The sequence below is a fragment of the Capsella rubella genome, unplaced genomic scaffold, assembly GCF_000375325.1.
Source record: "Capsella rubella cultivar Monte Gargano unplaced genomic scaffold, Caprub1_0 scaffold_2, whole genome shotgun sequence".
NCBI lineage: Eukaryota > Viridiplantae > Streptophyta > Magnoliopsida > Brassicales > Brassicaceae > Capsella > Capsella rubella.
The window spans coordinates 3,936,308-3,952,009 of NW_006238922.1; the positions used below are offsets into that span (position 1 = coordinate 3,936,308).

At 29.4% G+C, this 15,702-nt stretch overlaps 1 protein-coding gene and 1 pseudogene across 1 annotated transcript; both read right to left on the reverse strand.

The window, feature by feature from the left end:
- Positions 1–4,649: 4,649 nt before the first annotated feature.
- Positions 4,650–4,847, reverse strand: LOC111832210. The gene has a single exon (XM_023788615.1). The coding sequence runs from the start codon at positions 4,845–4,847 to the stop codon at positions 4,650–4,652; it is 198 nt and encodes a 65-aa protein (XP_023644383.1).
- Positions 4,848–13,792: 8,945 nt separating this feature from the next.
- LOC17895224 lies at positions 13,793–14,772 on the reverse strand (annotated as a pseudogene).
- Between the last annotated feature and the right edge of the window lie 930 nt (positions 14,773–15,702).

The window sequence follows — 15,702 nt, forward strand, 5'->3', positions numbered from 1 at the left end:
AAAATCAATCTTTGAAAATACTCTTTTTTATAAACGTTTGGGTCTTAAAAGGTTTTTAAAACTCACCAAATACAATCTTTGAAACTCCACATTTCTCTTTTCTTTCCTCACAACCTATCCCACTTTGTATTGGAATAAAAACCAATATCCCACATCGGAAGATTAGAAAGAAAAGTTTCTAATATATAAGTCAAGTCCAACTCCAATTAGTATGAGGCCTTTTGGGAAGGAGCCCAACAAATCCGTGCGGGCTTTAGTTATAGGCCCAAAGCAGATAATATCATATTAATGGAAAATTGGTTTGGTTGAGAACCCAACAATTGGTATCAGAGCCGATAAAAAAAAAAGCACATCGAGACTAGGAGGGCTAAGATTCGTGGTCTATGGTTTGAGGGGGAGTACTGGAATGCAAACCAATATCCCACATCGAAAGATTAGAAAGAGAAGTTTCTAATATATAAGTCAAGTCCAACTCCAATTAGTATGAAGCATTTTGAGAAAGAACCCAACATATTCGTGCGAGCTTGAGTTATAGGCCAAAAACGGACAATATCATACAAATGAAAAATTGACTTGGTTTAGAGAACCCAACACTTTGATCTTACAAGCCAGTCAACTCACTTTCGGTATTGATAGTTTATTCCATAAGTGTTGTCTTATAAATCACATTAGAGTAGTTCATAATTAAATTAATCATAAATTCGTTAAATTAGTTCCAGAGCAACCTATTACCTATTGATAAAATTTATCATTTTCATATCCAATCGAAAGAGGATGTGTTTTCATAATTAATTAATCATATTGGATGCAAACTATGTGGAAATGGAGAAACTCGTTATGATAAAACTAGTTCTGCATTAAAAAAAAACGAAAGTATAATTTTGTTTTTTTACTGAAGTATAAAAGTATAAATCTTATCAAATAGAAATGTCTTTGCGCAAACTATATATATACATTTTTTTTTGGATTTGTCGTTAGTATCAAGAGTTGTATTGTATGTTCATCAAAATAGGTAAGATACACTAAATACTAAAAACCATATAGGCAAATTGAGAAAACAGAACAATAATTACACTTTTCTTGGGCAAAATAAAATAAAATAAAATGTGTAACTTTTTGAAACAATTTTCCTTTTCTTTTTAGAAACATATATCAATATGAAACAAAAAGAGTAATTTTTACACACGTACACTCATAAAAGAGAACTAAACAATTCACTCTTTCTTTCACTTTTCTCTCCACAAAGTCAAAAGGTCATATGCAATATAGAAATATAATTATGTATCTTCTAATTATTTTTACAATCACATATATTATATTTTGAAAATTTTAAAGATAGATTTACACTTTTCTTGTTTGATATTGTGAGACTCTAGTTTGCGAAAAGGTTTAAATGAATTGATTTGGTCACCTATGTCACTAAAGTCCATTTATCTTTTCAGTCGAATGTCATGAGAGAATTTCATAGTTAAGCGTGCTTATGCCGGAGTAGTCAAAGGATGGGTGACCTTTCGGGAAGTGGTTGTCGGAATTGTGTTAGTGAGACCAAAATACGGAGAAAGATCATATGTTGATTTGTAAGATCGGTAAACAAGTCTTTAAGCTCCCGGACGCAGCAAACCGACCATCGGTTATGGATGGGTTCACGAACCTAATGAGAAGACGTGAGACCCATCAATAGAGGTGGGCTCATAGACTAAAAGTGAACATAGGGAGTTGACGGTCGGGACGTTACAGATTTGATATATCGTTTATCAAAAAATAGCGTGCGACAATATTAATAAAAATAGTTATTTTTGTGCAAAATATCTCTGTCTTAAATTTGCCTTAATTTATAATGGAAAAATCGTTCTCTTTTCCCTATTTTTCCCATCCAATTTTTTTTTTCTTTAGATTTGGAAAAAGTATCTTAATACAGTTAGATACAAAACTTTGTGTTAAAATACTTATTTTTATTTTAAAAGCCTTACAATAAGGATGCTCTTAAGCTGTCACATATGCATTTTTATCTATTTCTCATGTACTGACGAAAGAGAGGGAGAAGAAAGAAGAAGACAAAAAAGTAAAATTTACTATCCAAAAAAAAAAAAAAAATCAACCTTTCAACTCATAATTAACTAATAAATTATAAATTACGAATTAGCCATTGCGTAGCTTCATGAAAGTTGTTTAACATATAGCCAAATAGTCGTTTGATAAGTGGCAACAATGTTCGAGCTGATGGATCATATGGTGGGATAACGTGTATATGAATTGGTATAGTGCTCACTTCTTTGGTGTTTGCATGCATATCGGCCAATATGGTACGTAGAAATGTGTTTAACAGAATAACCAAATTATATTTCTCGTTATTAACTTTTGTATCCACAATATTCTTCACCTAATTAATTATGTTGTCATTACGTCATTTGATTTTTGTTCTTTTGTGGAAACGTAAAATAGAGAAGAAGACGTGACGATGAGAGGATGGTTTTTTTTTTACTTTCGTGGATGCTTCTAAAGAGCCATATATATATAATATTTCCATAATTAACTAATCATAAGTTTATTATGAAACTTATGATTAGGTCTCATTCCCATGCAAAAAAGATACGCAACCCATTTTTTGACTAATTAGGAAGTGGATTAAAGGAAGTAATGACTTAGGTAAAAGAAAAATATATCTACTGTTTGGTTCAGATAGCCTTAAGTTGATTTTTATATACAAATTATATAGATTATAGCTATGAAATATACAGTATGAAGAAAAACATATATTAGAAAGTTTAACCAAATATGGATCAGTGAAATAAAATTAATATTTTTACGAGTCAAACATTTTTCAAAATTACGTTGTTATCTTAATAAAAAAATTCTTGACTCTGTTGCCAACTTGTTATATCCAATTGAAAGAGGATAATTAATCAGATAAAATTTGTCATTTCCATATCACCAATTAGTGACAAATTGTGTTTTATAATTAACTTATCAGCATAATTAGATGCGTCATTTGGTTTCTTTTTGAAAGTGGCATATTTTCTTGTAGTGTTTTGTCCGTATATGATTTAAAATGTCAAAACTACATTCAACTATATGTAAATAGAGAAACTCTTTTATTAAAAAATCAGTTTTGCATAGATCTTATCAAATATAAATGTCTTTGCGCATTTATATGCGAATTTTCCCCACTCTAAACTATAAATACGATCGTAGTGTTTTTTTTTTTTTTTTTTTTTGTAAATGATTCATTGTGATTGAAGTAATGATTTAAGGTGGACGTGAAAGCTAATGTTGAGATCACGAAAGACCAGTTACAACACAATTACTCTAATTCTCATGAAATTCTGATCGAGTAACACTTGACTTACCGTACGTCGACAATATATATTGGAAGGTATGATTTTTCTAGATTTGATATAATGAATTTTTGTGGTTGCTAGTCCGTCATATGCACATTAAATTTTTAGGCTTGAAAAAAAATGATTTATAGAAGCAACATTACAAGTGTTAGATTTCATAATATTATTAAGCTTTTCTATCCCGTAGTTAGTTAGTCGGACTCAAAATGTATGTTTTACATTTTTTAAATCGTCAATTATGGATGAGGTTAGCCTTGTTAAATTCTTTCGAAGGAGGACACAAAGTATACATACACTCAATAATAAACGCCATTCATATGTTTTAGCGATGACCATAACCTCATAGGAAATATCGATGATTTTTTTCCATGGATAAGAGTTTTTTTGGTTATTTTTTATAATTTCTGAAGAGTTTTTATAATTATTCTTGATAATAGCATAGTTCTACAAACAAAACTAATCAACTACAACATCGACAAAAATTGTTGTTTTTACTATAAATAAGAGAACGCACAAATATGTTCAAATGGTTAGTTTGATTTTTTAATTTCTTTGGAAATGTATTGATGTAAATTCTACAAAAATTTCGTAGCTAATAGCTAATAAATAAGACAAAAATATCATATTGTTAATACTTAGTGAATTTTACCTTAAAAATAGCCTATAGTGAAAAATACCCAATTCTCTACCACTAAGAAAACCAATCCTGAGATTTTTTGTAGAAACTATTCTATTTGGGAATAGGAAAGAACGTGACCACCAATTGTATTGACCATTATATTTTGATTCCAACAATAGGGTTTTGAAGGAAACGTGTGCAATAAGCAACTCCTATCTATTACTCTGTTTCGTGTGACTTCTGCGTAAGCTACACAAAACAGATAATACAAGTCAATCAAATTATAGAAACTTTCTACGAAGCTTCGACAGATGTCCATGTTTTATCTAAATAGAGCAGCTAGAAAGCCATAAATTTTAGAAGCACAAACAAAAAATTGATTTGAAATTAAATAAGACGGTTAGTAATATATTAGAATTAACTAAGAAACTTACTGTTTCTCTTTGTCTTTACATCACTATCTTTAGACTCTTCACTGTGATGAGTCTTGGTGCCATCTGGCGGAGGATCCCACGAAGCGGGTTGTTACATTTTATTTTTACAAAACATAATGTAATAATGATATCACTTTTCCGGTTAACTTTGACTTAACATATTGTAACACCATGCATAAGTTTTACATAAACATTTGGATACACATATATATAAACACTCGACGAACGATACTATAAGTTAAACTCCGATGTTCAAAACTAAGGATTGACCCTTTCTTTCTGACAAGGTAGATTAGGATACTTAGGACTACAACCCCATGCATGATCTTGAGCGAGAGCATCATAGCTTATCACCACTTCTTGTGCATTGGTCTTGAGTGTTCCAAGTGTGAAGAACACCATAACAAGAACCACATACATCATTATAGCCTTCATTAATTTCTTAGACATAGCCATATCTTTTCTTTGTTTTTTTGTCTTTTTTATTGAATTAAGATTGGATTTTTGTTGTTGTTGTGTGAGAAACATGAAGGGATTATTGAAGCTTTAAATAATATAGGAGATGTGGGAGACAATATTGTTATATTTGTTTTTCTATTTTTGGGATACAGATTTAGTGTATCGTTGTAAAATAATGATATATATTGTTATTTTACTATTTAAGTGATTAAAAAGAATGAAGAGGAACAAGAAAAAAAGGAACATAAGAAAAAAAAAAGGAACAAAAAAAAAGGAATGGACGCACGGAAAAAATAGAACAAATGATATGGTAAATGCTAACCAAAAAACAGAACAAACTATAAAACAAATAAAAAAAACTTATTTAAAAGATTATACGTTATCAACAACTTTTGCATGATTTTGTTTTTTTTTTTTAATTTGTTATCCTATTTGTTCCACATCAAATTTGAAGAGGAACAATTTTCTTCTATGATTCCTAAAAAAAAGGAACGTATAAGAATAGTGTGGGGTCCATGTGTCAAAATTTGGAATATATATTACTGCTAAATGGTAAACAAAATGAGGAATAAGGAGGAATAACTTATTCCTTTTCATTCCTTATAAAACAATTGGTCACCAGTTGGACCCATATTGTTATTTTACTATTTAAGTGATTAAAAATTAGTTTCACGTCTTAAGTTTTAAGAGATATCGAAAGGTTTAAAAATCTTGTTATTAACATTACTAGATTTTAACCCGCGGGACGACATTCTAAAATGTATTTTTTTTGTTTGTTTGGTATATAAGAGTATACTAAAAATTTTGATTATTAATTTTATGATTTAAACCGTAGAATATTACATGATAATTTATTTTTTATATAATCGTAATTTGATTAAATTAATTAAATAAGTATAATATTTCAAATAATGAAATGATACTGACATAATATTCGTTTACATAATATAATTTCATATTAAAATATTTTTGTGAGTTATACTATAGTAGACAACCCGTAAAATTATCTATAATAATAATTTTGTAAATTATAACCCGTTCCATCACATGACACGTGCTACACAATTATCAGTAATACTTTAGTACATACATTTTTGTATCGTTTGAGTAATATATATCCGATTCTAAAAATTCAAATTGCAACATATGCAAAAGCAAAATTATATTTTTATTATACATATGTTTATATAATAATATAAATTTAAAAACAAATAAGATCATATAAAGATGTTGGAGAAATTTTTGATTTATGAGGGAGAAATTTTTGATTTATGAGGGAGAGATTTTAGGAAATTTTGTTAAATGTAATAAATATTGATTTTCTAAATTTATAAATTTATTATGATTTAATTACAAAATTTATCTTAAACTTTTTCTATTTAATCAAATGAAAAAGCTTTAATTATGCAAATATTACAAAATAAAAGGATAGAACACAAAAGGTACTTCAAAAATGTTAATATAGATTGCAAGTTTGCAACAAACTACTTAACTAACAGTTCAACAAGATTATATTGAAAATAACAAGCAGGGAGAAATAGGATTTAAAAAGTTTATTATGTGGCAACCACAATATATAAGATAAAAGTATCCAAATACGATATAAAATATGAATCTATATACATTTGTATGAAACGTCCAAATGTATTCACATTATACCTTACCATCACATCCCAATATCCTATTGTAATTCGTTTCAGGTTGCACCATTACATCACTTTCGTGGGTCGTATGTTGTTTAATAGTTTGACATTACATCACCTTTTGTGTTACGTGTAAACGAAAAATAGAAGAAAAGAACAATTGTTTGGTCCTTTGTGTGAACCCAAATACGACTTGTTGTTGGGAAAATTGTCAAAATTAACTCAAACTATTTACTGTCAGCGTTTTTATAACCAAACTATGACATTGGACAAAAAAATCAACATAAAATCATTAAAAATAAAATTTATTATCCAAATTATATGAAATTAACCAAAATCAATATAGTGGGAAACGATGTTAATTAACCGCTTAATATGAATGAGTCTGATCACAGGACATAAAAATTGGGTGAAACGACGTTGTTTTTAGAATTTAGGGATTTCGAATCAAAGATCCGATGAGTGTTTGTTTTAGTGATTGTCAATTTGAGAACCTTAAGATCACGAAACAAGGTTTTTTACTCAATTTCAATGACATGTCATTGCCACATTGTCAGTTGTTAGTTCGTAACCAAATTAAAATAAAAGTGGATATAAACTTATAAGTGGATATAAACTTTCCAATATTTTTATATTAATTCAGATTATATAATAAAGTGCAAAAAAATAAATATTGACATTTCATACAAAGAGGACGACCGGAATTTTTGTATAAGAACATATAACTAATTTAAGTAACTATTTGAAGAATCAATTGAAAATAAAAAGAACTTAAAAAGTATTTATATCAAAAATATTTAAAATTGATCGAACTTGAGACTTGAGACTTGAGAGTTATGGTAGATATTTACTAAAATTCAGCTAAAAAAAGTAAAATCATTTGATCAATTATTTAAGTTATAACAACACAAACTAAATTAGAAAATGCATGTATGTTCAAACATTTTGATTAGATTGGCTTGTGTTCAATTCAACTATAGCTAGGTAATACTATGCAAAATCACACGACCATATATCACACGACCTAAGAAGAAAGAGACAAAAACAAAATCACAAAAGGAAGAGAGAGACCAAAGATCTGATTGGGTCACATGAAAACTGCGCAACCTTAATTTGACTTCTTGTTGTCGTAACCATATCAAATTGGATAAGCTTTGAATTCGTGGTTTTTATTTCATGTAAAGTTTTATATTTATGTTCTTCTTCTTTTACCAACTACATATTAATTAAAAATAACTAGAAAGTGACGGTAATCACATATATGTGGAAAAATAGTACTAATAGTGTGAGCCAAAAAGGGTTATCTATGCTTAATTAGTCTTTTTCTTCAATTTGGTGGAATTGTACTCTTGTTTCTTGCATTTGTGGCAAAATATATATATGTATATATTTTTAAAGTCGATCTGTTTGGTATCTTCTTATACTTTTAAGGAAACAAAACTAATTACTATGAATGAGAAGTTTGTCCATGATGCCAAAACAAAGAAAACCCATTTGGGAAATTAGATAACGATTTTTAAGTAATTAAATCACAATTCCATCAAATAAACCAAAAAATGTAAAAGGGGGAATTTCAAAAATACCCCTTTTCCAATATCACTTTTTAAAAATACCCCTCTTTCTAATTTTATCAATAAGTTACCATAAAATTTGAAATTTATCTAAGAAATTTGTGTAACCTTATACTTATAGACACAAATTATCTTTTTATTTGTGTAAATTTATATATATTTCATAAATACCGTATAAATACCTTTTAAAAACTTTTTAAAAAACCATTTAAAAACCTTATAAAAACTTTGTAAACCTTTTAAAAACCTTATAAAAACCGTAAAATGCTGATTAGAACCTTTTAAAACCTTATAAATATTTTGATTTAGTTTCCCAGTAGTAAAGATGATCTTGATGTACCTTATCAAGCATATAAAAATTTATAATTTTTTACATTTGAAAAGAGGTATTTTTTAAAATGGATAGAAAAGAGGAGTATTTTTAAAAAGAGATACACTAAAAGGGGTATTTCTAAAAATTCTCAAAAATGTACCTCACGAAAATGTTGTTCTTACTACTATGAATTTAAACTATATAAAAATGTTGAGAAGAAAATTAAGTATTATTAACCAACTAACCCAATCAAATTTTGTTTTTCCTTCCAAAAAAATGATAACACGTTTAATTATACTTGTTTAGTTAATAAAAAATTTGGCCAACTTTTGTTTACAGTCGCATCTTCCATGGAGATAGAAGATGTCATTGCGGATAAAGGTTTGCTTTGCTCCAAGATAGAGACAAGAAGGAAAAATAAGATTTGCTTCAAAGTCCATGTTTCAATATTGTATATATAGATACTACTTCGTCATTTTATTTTGAATATACGCAAGACTACATTCTACTTGTTTTGGCAAATACATTTTTACAAGTGTATATAATAATATACTTCTCGTCAAGTTTGGTGGGTTCAAAAGCCAAAATGATGACGACATGCCATATCATCATCATCTTAGAATTAAAAGGGCAATTAATTAAGTAACTAGAATATGATCATGTTTTATAATTAAGTTGTAAATATAGTAATTGTATTTAGAATATCTACATTTTCCATTTCAAAATCCCTTTATTATTACCATATATAAATTTCTATATATTTAATGAGTTTTTTTTAAATGTACTTTAACTTATAAAATCTTCTATATATATTAACAATTACAACAAACATTTGTTGACATATAAAAGAAAAAAAATTGACAAAAAAAAATTATAACAAACATTTATTTATAAATATTAAATTACCTTAGATTTATAGAGTATTTTAGTTTTTTAAAAAGATTTATTAATTGTAAAATTAGCATAAGGTTTACACGTGTGTGATACGAATTCTTACCGATTATATACTATATGCTTAAAATTTATTAATGAACATATAGAATAATTTGTTAAAAATTGGTACTCAAAATATCAAAAAACAAAAAGTAAAGAAATGATAACTTTAAAATTAGATCTCTTTCCTCACCCTAACGAAATTACCTTTTTACCCATTATCTGATTTAACAAAAAATAAAAAACTGATATTTGCTAAAATAGCATATCATGTAAATCGTATGTTACCGCTATACATTATAAGTTATTTGATAACTTCATAGTTATATAGTTAAATTATTTATAGTTATTCATATGTTAGCTCTATTAACTATGTAAATAATATGTTACCGCTATACATTATAAGTTATTTGATAACCTCATAGGTATACAGTTAAATTATTTATGTTACCGCTATAAATTATAAATTATTTGATAAATATCATAATTATCGAGTTAAATTATTTATTATATGACTGATATCAACTAATTTATTTGTAAACATGTTAATTTTTTATGATATTTCATCTGTTATGTTAACTTATATATAAGAAACATATAAATGATATGTAAAAATATTCTAAAAGTTTATGATATCGGTTTTGTTATGTGCTAAAATATTTGTTATTTGTCTTAGGGACTTGTTTGTCCAATTTAAGTAGGTAAGAGAGAGAACTAATAAAAAAAAGAATAGGTATAAATTCTTAATATTTTTTTATTTGAGTACATGAGATGTAGTTTCCCTTATTAATATGTATATACAAGAAAAATGAATATAAAGAAATGCATCGTATTGATGATTGTGGTCGTAATAGTTATGGTGGCTATAATAGATGAAGTAGAAGGTATCTCATGCATGGTCATGTGCTAGTTCTGGTGTGGTTTCATTTTTCAACATGAGGTACCTTGTGAAGATAAATGTGAAAGCAAATGTCACATTCGTGATTCAACTCAATCATCCCAGTAATAATATTTTCACTTCATTATGGTCGCTTAATTTATAAGAAATTTTTCTATCACTCATTTTTAAAAAATTAACACATTCCGCTACAGAGTACATTCCGCCACATGGCAACCTTACAACACTGCAACGCATCGACCGTAACCTCTTTTATGTAGATTCAGCGGCCAATTGGCCCACTAGGTAGGTTATTGGTGTGCTTGGCGGTTCAATTGGTAACAACTTCCACAGTGGGAAGGTTCTTAAAGGGTGAGGTCTTGGGTTCGAAGAACGCCAAGCGCACCAGTAACCTACCTGGTGGGGCAGTTGGCTGGATTGGGCCCATGAGAAAAGTTAGGGTCGATGCGCTGCAGTGATGTAAGGTTGTCATGTGGCAAAATGTGACATATGGCTACAATAATTAAGTATACAACTTCACTTATATTCTTTTAATGCAAAGATCTTCTATACAAAATAAAATTTTTACGGTTTGAAAAACTATTTCAAAAATACAAAGTTTTTCAGTACTTTAATATTTGAATTCGAAACAAACATATCCAAAAGTAAAATATATTTTTAATTATGTTGTGCGTATAGAGAAATTAACATGATTTATATGAAGAAAAAAAAACTACAGGATGGAGACATCAGAAACATAAAATGGTAAATATATAGAGAAAATTGTAAAGACTGCGATGTACAGTAAAAAAACTTGTAAGAAATGCCATTTTGAGAAACCTCTTCTCCCGCCTGCCACAAGAGCTCTACAAAAAGACTAATGTATCCCTGGACGAATTGGCTGCTCAGTGTCGTGACTGTTCAATTTTTTTTTTATTATTTCTTTCTCTTTTTCATTTTCTTTTTCTTCTTCCAACAACAAATAATTCCAGCAGACCAGATCCGACGGACAAAATCCGGCGGACGAAATCCGATAGACCAGATTCGACACACCAGATCGGACGGACTAGAGTCGACAGAGCAGATCCGACGGACCATAGCAATTCTGGTCCAGATTCGGCAGACCAAATTCGACGGACCAGTTCCGACAAACCATAACTCCAGCGGACGAGTTTTGGCAGACCATAGTCAATTCTGATGAAGAAAAACCAGTTTAAGCATACCAGATTCGGCGGACCAGTTTCGACCAACCAGAAAGACGATTTTTGATAGACTAGATCTGGCGGACGAGTTCAGGCGGACCATAGTCAGTTCCTACGAACTTTAACCAGCTCCGGCAGAGCAGATTCGGCGGACCAGATAGACCAGTTACGATAGACTAGTTGTGGCAAATTAGATCTGGCGAATCATTTTCCGGCGGACAAAAACTAGTTATGATTGACTTGTTCTAGGTGACAAAATCCGGCGGACCAGTTATGGTGACCTGATTCAGCGGACCAACCAGACGATGAAACAAGTGATGCGGTTATTATACTATGGACAATACATTTTTCTGTAGATGGACAAGATTCGGTGAACCAATTTTGGTCGACTAGTTATGGCGGATCAGATGTAATGGACCAGATCTAGTGGACGAGATCTGTATTTTTTTTTTTGGTCTATCGTTTTTTGTTTGTGCTCCTTCACCACCCACAACTTACACAAAATCTCTGTACTTGTCCTCCATTATCACCCACCAATTTGTACAGATCTGGTTTACATTGTGCCCTTAAATAAATCAAAACTTTATTTGTGTTCTTCTATAGAACATCCTTGGTGGACACGCATCAGAGTTGTCTCTTGAATTCTGTCAAAGTGAGTTTTCGATGGACCACATCTACTTTATATTTTTTGTCCATCATATATTACATACTCGTCCGTTATTTTTGACATGGTCCATTACCCACAGGATATTAGACTACATCCTAGCAATTAATGGCTACTACTGCAAACAGAAAAAACAAAGTTTCACTCTCCAATACTAAAGACAAAATCGTCCAAATTTTATGTTTTGTGGCATATTTTGAAAGAGACTTTTGTTAATGGCAATCTTACAAATTTGAGTTTCAAAAATGGCATACTTGACAAAATTCCCAAATATATACATTGTCGATATATATGTAAGCTTGTTGAAATTAATAAGAAAAATAGAAAATCATGATCCACATTTAATTCTTCTATGTGACAATTATTTGCAACTATATCTCTATGACGTCTAAGAAAATACAGATCAATTCATCATCAACTAGTAAAAGTAAAACCATATATACCATAACTCTCAATGTATTTTATAAAATATTTCAGAATGTTTGTAATTTGTGAGTTTGTAACATTTGTTTTGCTTATTTTCCTAAATAGCAAATCTTTGAACACTAAAAAGTCAAACAATCAAAACTACAACGTCATTACTCTTATGTCACCGGTGTGTCATCAAGCATGATGAAACATTTGGACTAAGTCAATTTCTAATTCTTACGACTCTATAATGTGAAAAGTTTTAGTCACCCGAATGAACTGTGCCAACTTCTAATGTTTTCGATTTTCCCACATGCATGCTAGTCATATTTGATAGATTATTTCCTTAAAACATCATCGACCAAAACTTCTCTAAAAATGCCACCATTTTCAAACAAATACTTTTGACTAATTAGAGATAAATGAGACGTGAGTGTTTTTTATCGGTTTTTTTTTTTAATCATTATTGTATTTTTAATCACCACTTCTTTTAATTGATTTTTAAATTATGCTTCCTTCGTTCCATTATGTAAGAGATTTTGGCTAGAAAAACAAAAACTAAGAAGCAATCGATATTGTATAATTAAACAAAATTCAACCATAGAAAAAAATGCTGTAGAATTTAGATAATAAAAAATTATTAAATTAAGATAATAAGTGCATAAAAATTTGATAAAATCTTAGAAAATAGAACAAAAATAAAAGTTTTAAAAATCTTATATAATGGAACGTAGGGAGTATATGAAAGTAAGTTGCATATATAGTAGTATTTGCTTTTATAACTTTTATATATTGATTGAAACGATTGAAAATGGAATTTTGAAATATATTATCTTTTGTAAGAAACACAGTTTGTTTGTGATTAAACAAACGAATACATGATTTGTATTATCTATCTAATTAAATAATATGAGTGCTAATGAAGAAAGAATAAAAAAAAATATTCTAACAAACATGACGTTTTACAAAGGCGTTCGTGGAGTTGCCTAGGAAGATTTTTCAATACTTAATTAGTTCATTTAATTATTAGTTAAATTATTTAAGTTGGTTTTCAATTATTATAGTTGAAGACACATATATATTTAATAAAAGTGTTTAATAAGATTTTGAGATTTTTCCACGTCTAATAACGCAAAAATCGATGTGACACATTACTTTTCTTTGAATAAACGTAAAAAGTACATGACTGACGACATTTCCTTTTACACAAAAAAGACATTATAATTTTAAATGTTAAGTATTACAAAACATGAAGATGAAAACAACCACCCACATGAAAACATTAGAAGCTTCGTAAATATGTTATTGTTCAAACATAAGAAGATAGGGTTCTAATAAAAAGAGGCAATGTCGTCCAAGAACATTGTGTCACCCGATGGAAACTGATTCGCCCAAAATTGGTCATAGTCCACCAAAAGATCGTTAATATCACATTCTTGGTTCATGGTTTGGTCTATGGCTATGTCCTCCATGGTAGTTGCTTGGTGGTCAATTGCTGCGAGTTGAGGCATGACCGGTTCTGATACAACTTGGTCAAACTGGATCATTTGGGAACTGTATGTATCATCATCATGAATTGTAAAAGCCTTACACACATGTTTTCCCATATAGATGGTTCTGTACACTGGAGGATTGTCTTTGATCTTTTGCACCCGCTTTGTGCCTTTGCAGTTCAGGTCTTTTGCATAGGAACACCTATAGTAACACCTGTAGATATCACACTTTCTTATTGCTACTCTATTTACTTGTCCTTCATAGAACATGAGGAGCATTAAACTCAGTTTTTATGAACAAAGCATTGGCTCTAATATATTAACTAACCTTTGATATGGAGAGGTTTTGATTTTTTTTTGTCCATATTTCCTTCAGGTGAAGCCATCATTAGGACATGGAGTCGGAGAGTCTTTGTAGTTCTCAATATTCTCCACTGCGTAAATCCTTCTGCAATGTTTAATTGAGGATTCATGAAAAAAATATAGAAGACTCTTACATATATAGTATGAGACATAGCATATTCATGAAGTTTATTTATGACATATGCAATGAGAGTTTGTTGGAAATTTTACTTCGTTGATGGTCTTTGGAGTACAAAACCTGCTATGTTACCAAAGGAAGACTCATAGTGTTGTGGAGGATTAGGAGACTCCATACAAGATAGAACAAGTGAGAAAGAATCAAGAATAGTGTCGATGAGTGGCTTCGCTGAGCCTAAGCTTATTTCGCCATTTTCGAAGAGTTTCTTGAGGCTGTTAGCACATTCTTGACCATGGAGTAGTGCTCCTACAGCCTTGTGATCAATGTTGGAAACCATACTTCTTCTTTTTTTTTTTGTGTTTGAGGAATTTTAGTTTGGGTTTTGCAAATTTTGTGTAGCTTGCTTATGCCATTTTATAAGAAAGGAAAACTTTGTCAAGCCGACTTAGTAAGTCATAAACATGTTTTATCTGATAACATAGAATCCACATACTATATTTGATTATTTATTCTTTCTGTTCCGACATGCTGACATAAGGAGAAATCGTGTTAAAATCAAATAGGCGAAAAATGTAGTCTATATAAAACGGCATGCTATCAATATTTGACTAACCAAATGAATAGTGGATATGAAGAGCAGAAGAAGTCACTATATATGCCTCAGCTAAAGTGAAAGTTACTTTGTTAGGATCTGCATGCATGTAAATGTTATTATTATAAGAACTATAGACTAGTCATGGTCATCCCTTAAGTCTTGCCGTTTTGGTACATATATTATAAGTTTATTATGTAGTTGTTAATCTAGCTTTAAGAAAATTCATGTTGAAATTGAGCTAAATCTTCTATCAATTTAATTAAGTATGAAATTATTCATTTTTTTAATATAAATTATTGGAATAACTATTTAGTCTTCATCCTTCATCGAACACCGTTTATATAATTTGTTATTATGTTTTCATATTTTTATCATTTTTTCGTTATGGGATCAGTTGTTATAGAATTATAATCTTTGATTCTATTCCTACACCATTTTCATTTTAATAAAATATTTACATTTTTAATTTTAAAAAAAAAATTCATACGAAATATGATATAATTTTTTTGATTTTCTTGAGCGGATTCTCTCTTCAAATAAGCAAATATAATTTGTCATGATTTGTAAGAACATAAATTTATTGACGAGGCTCAAATAATATTATTTAATCATGGATTTTAATAGAAATAAGAGCATCTCCAAAGGAGAGTTTTGAATGAGGTTCTTTAATTT

What these genes read in the sequence shown, in the direction of transcription:
- LOC111832210 (XM_023788615.1), bottom strand. Translation starts at nt 4,847, where the DNA reads ATGGCTATGTCTAAGAAATTAATGAAGGCTATAATGATGTATGTGGTT.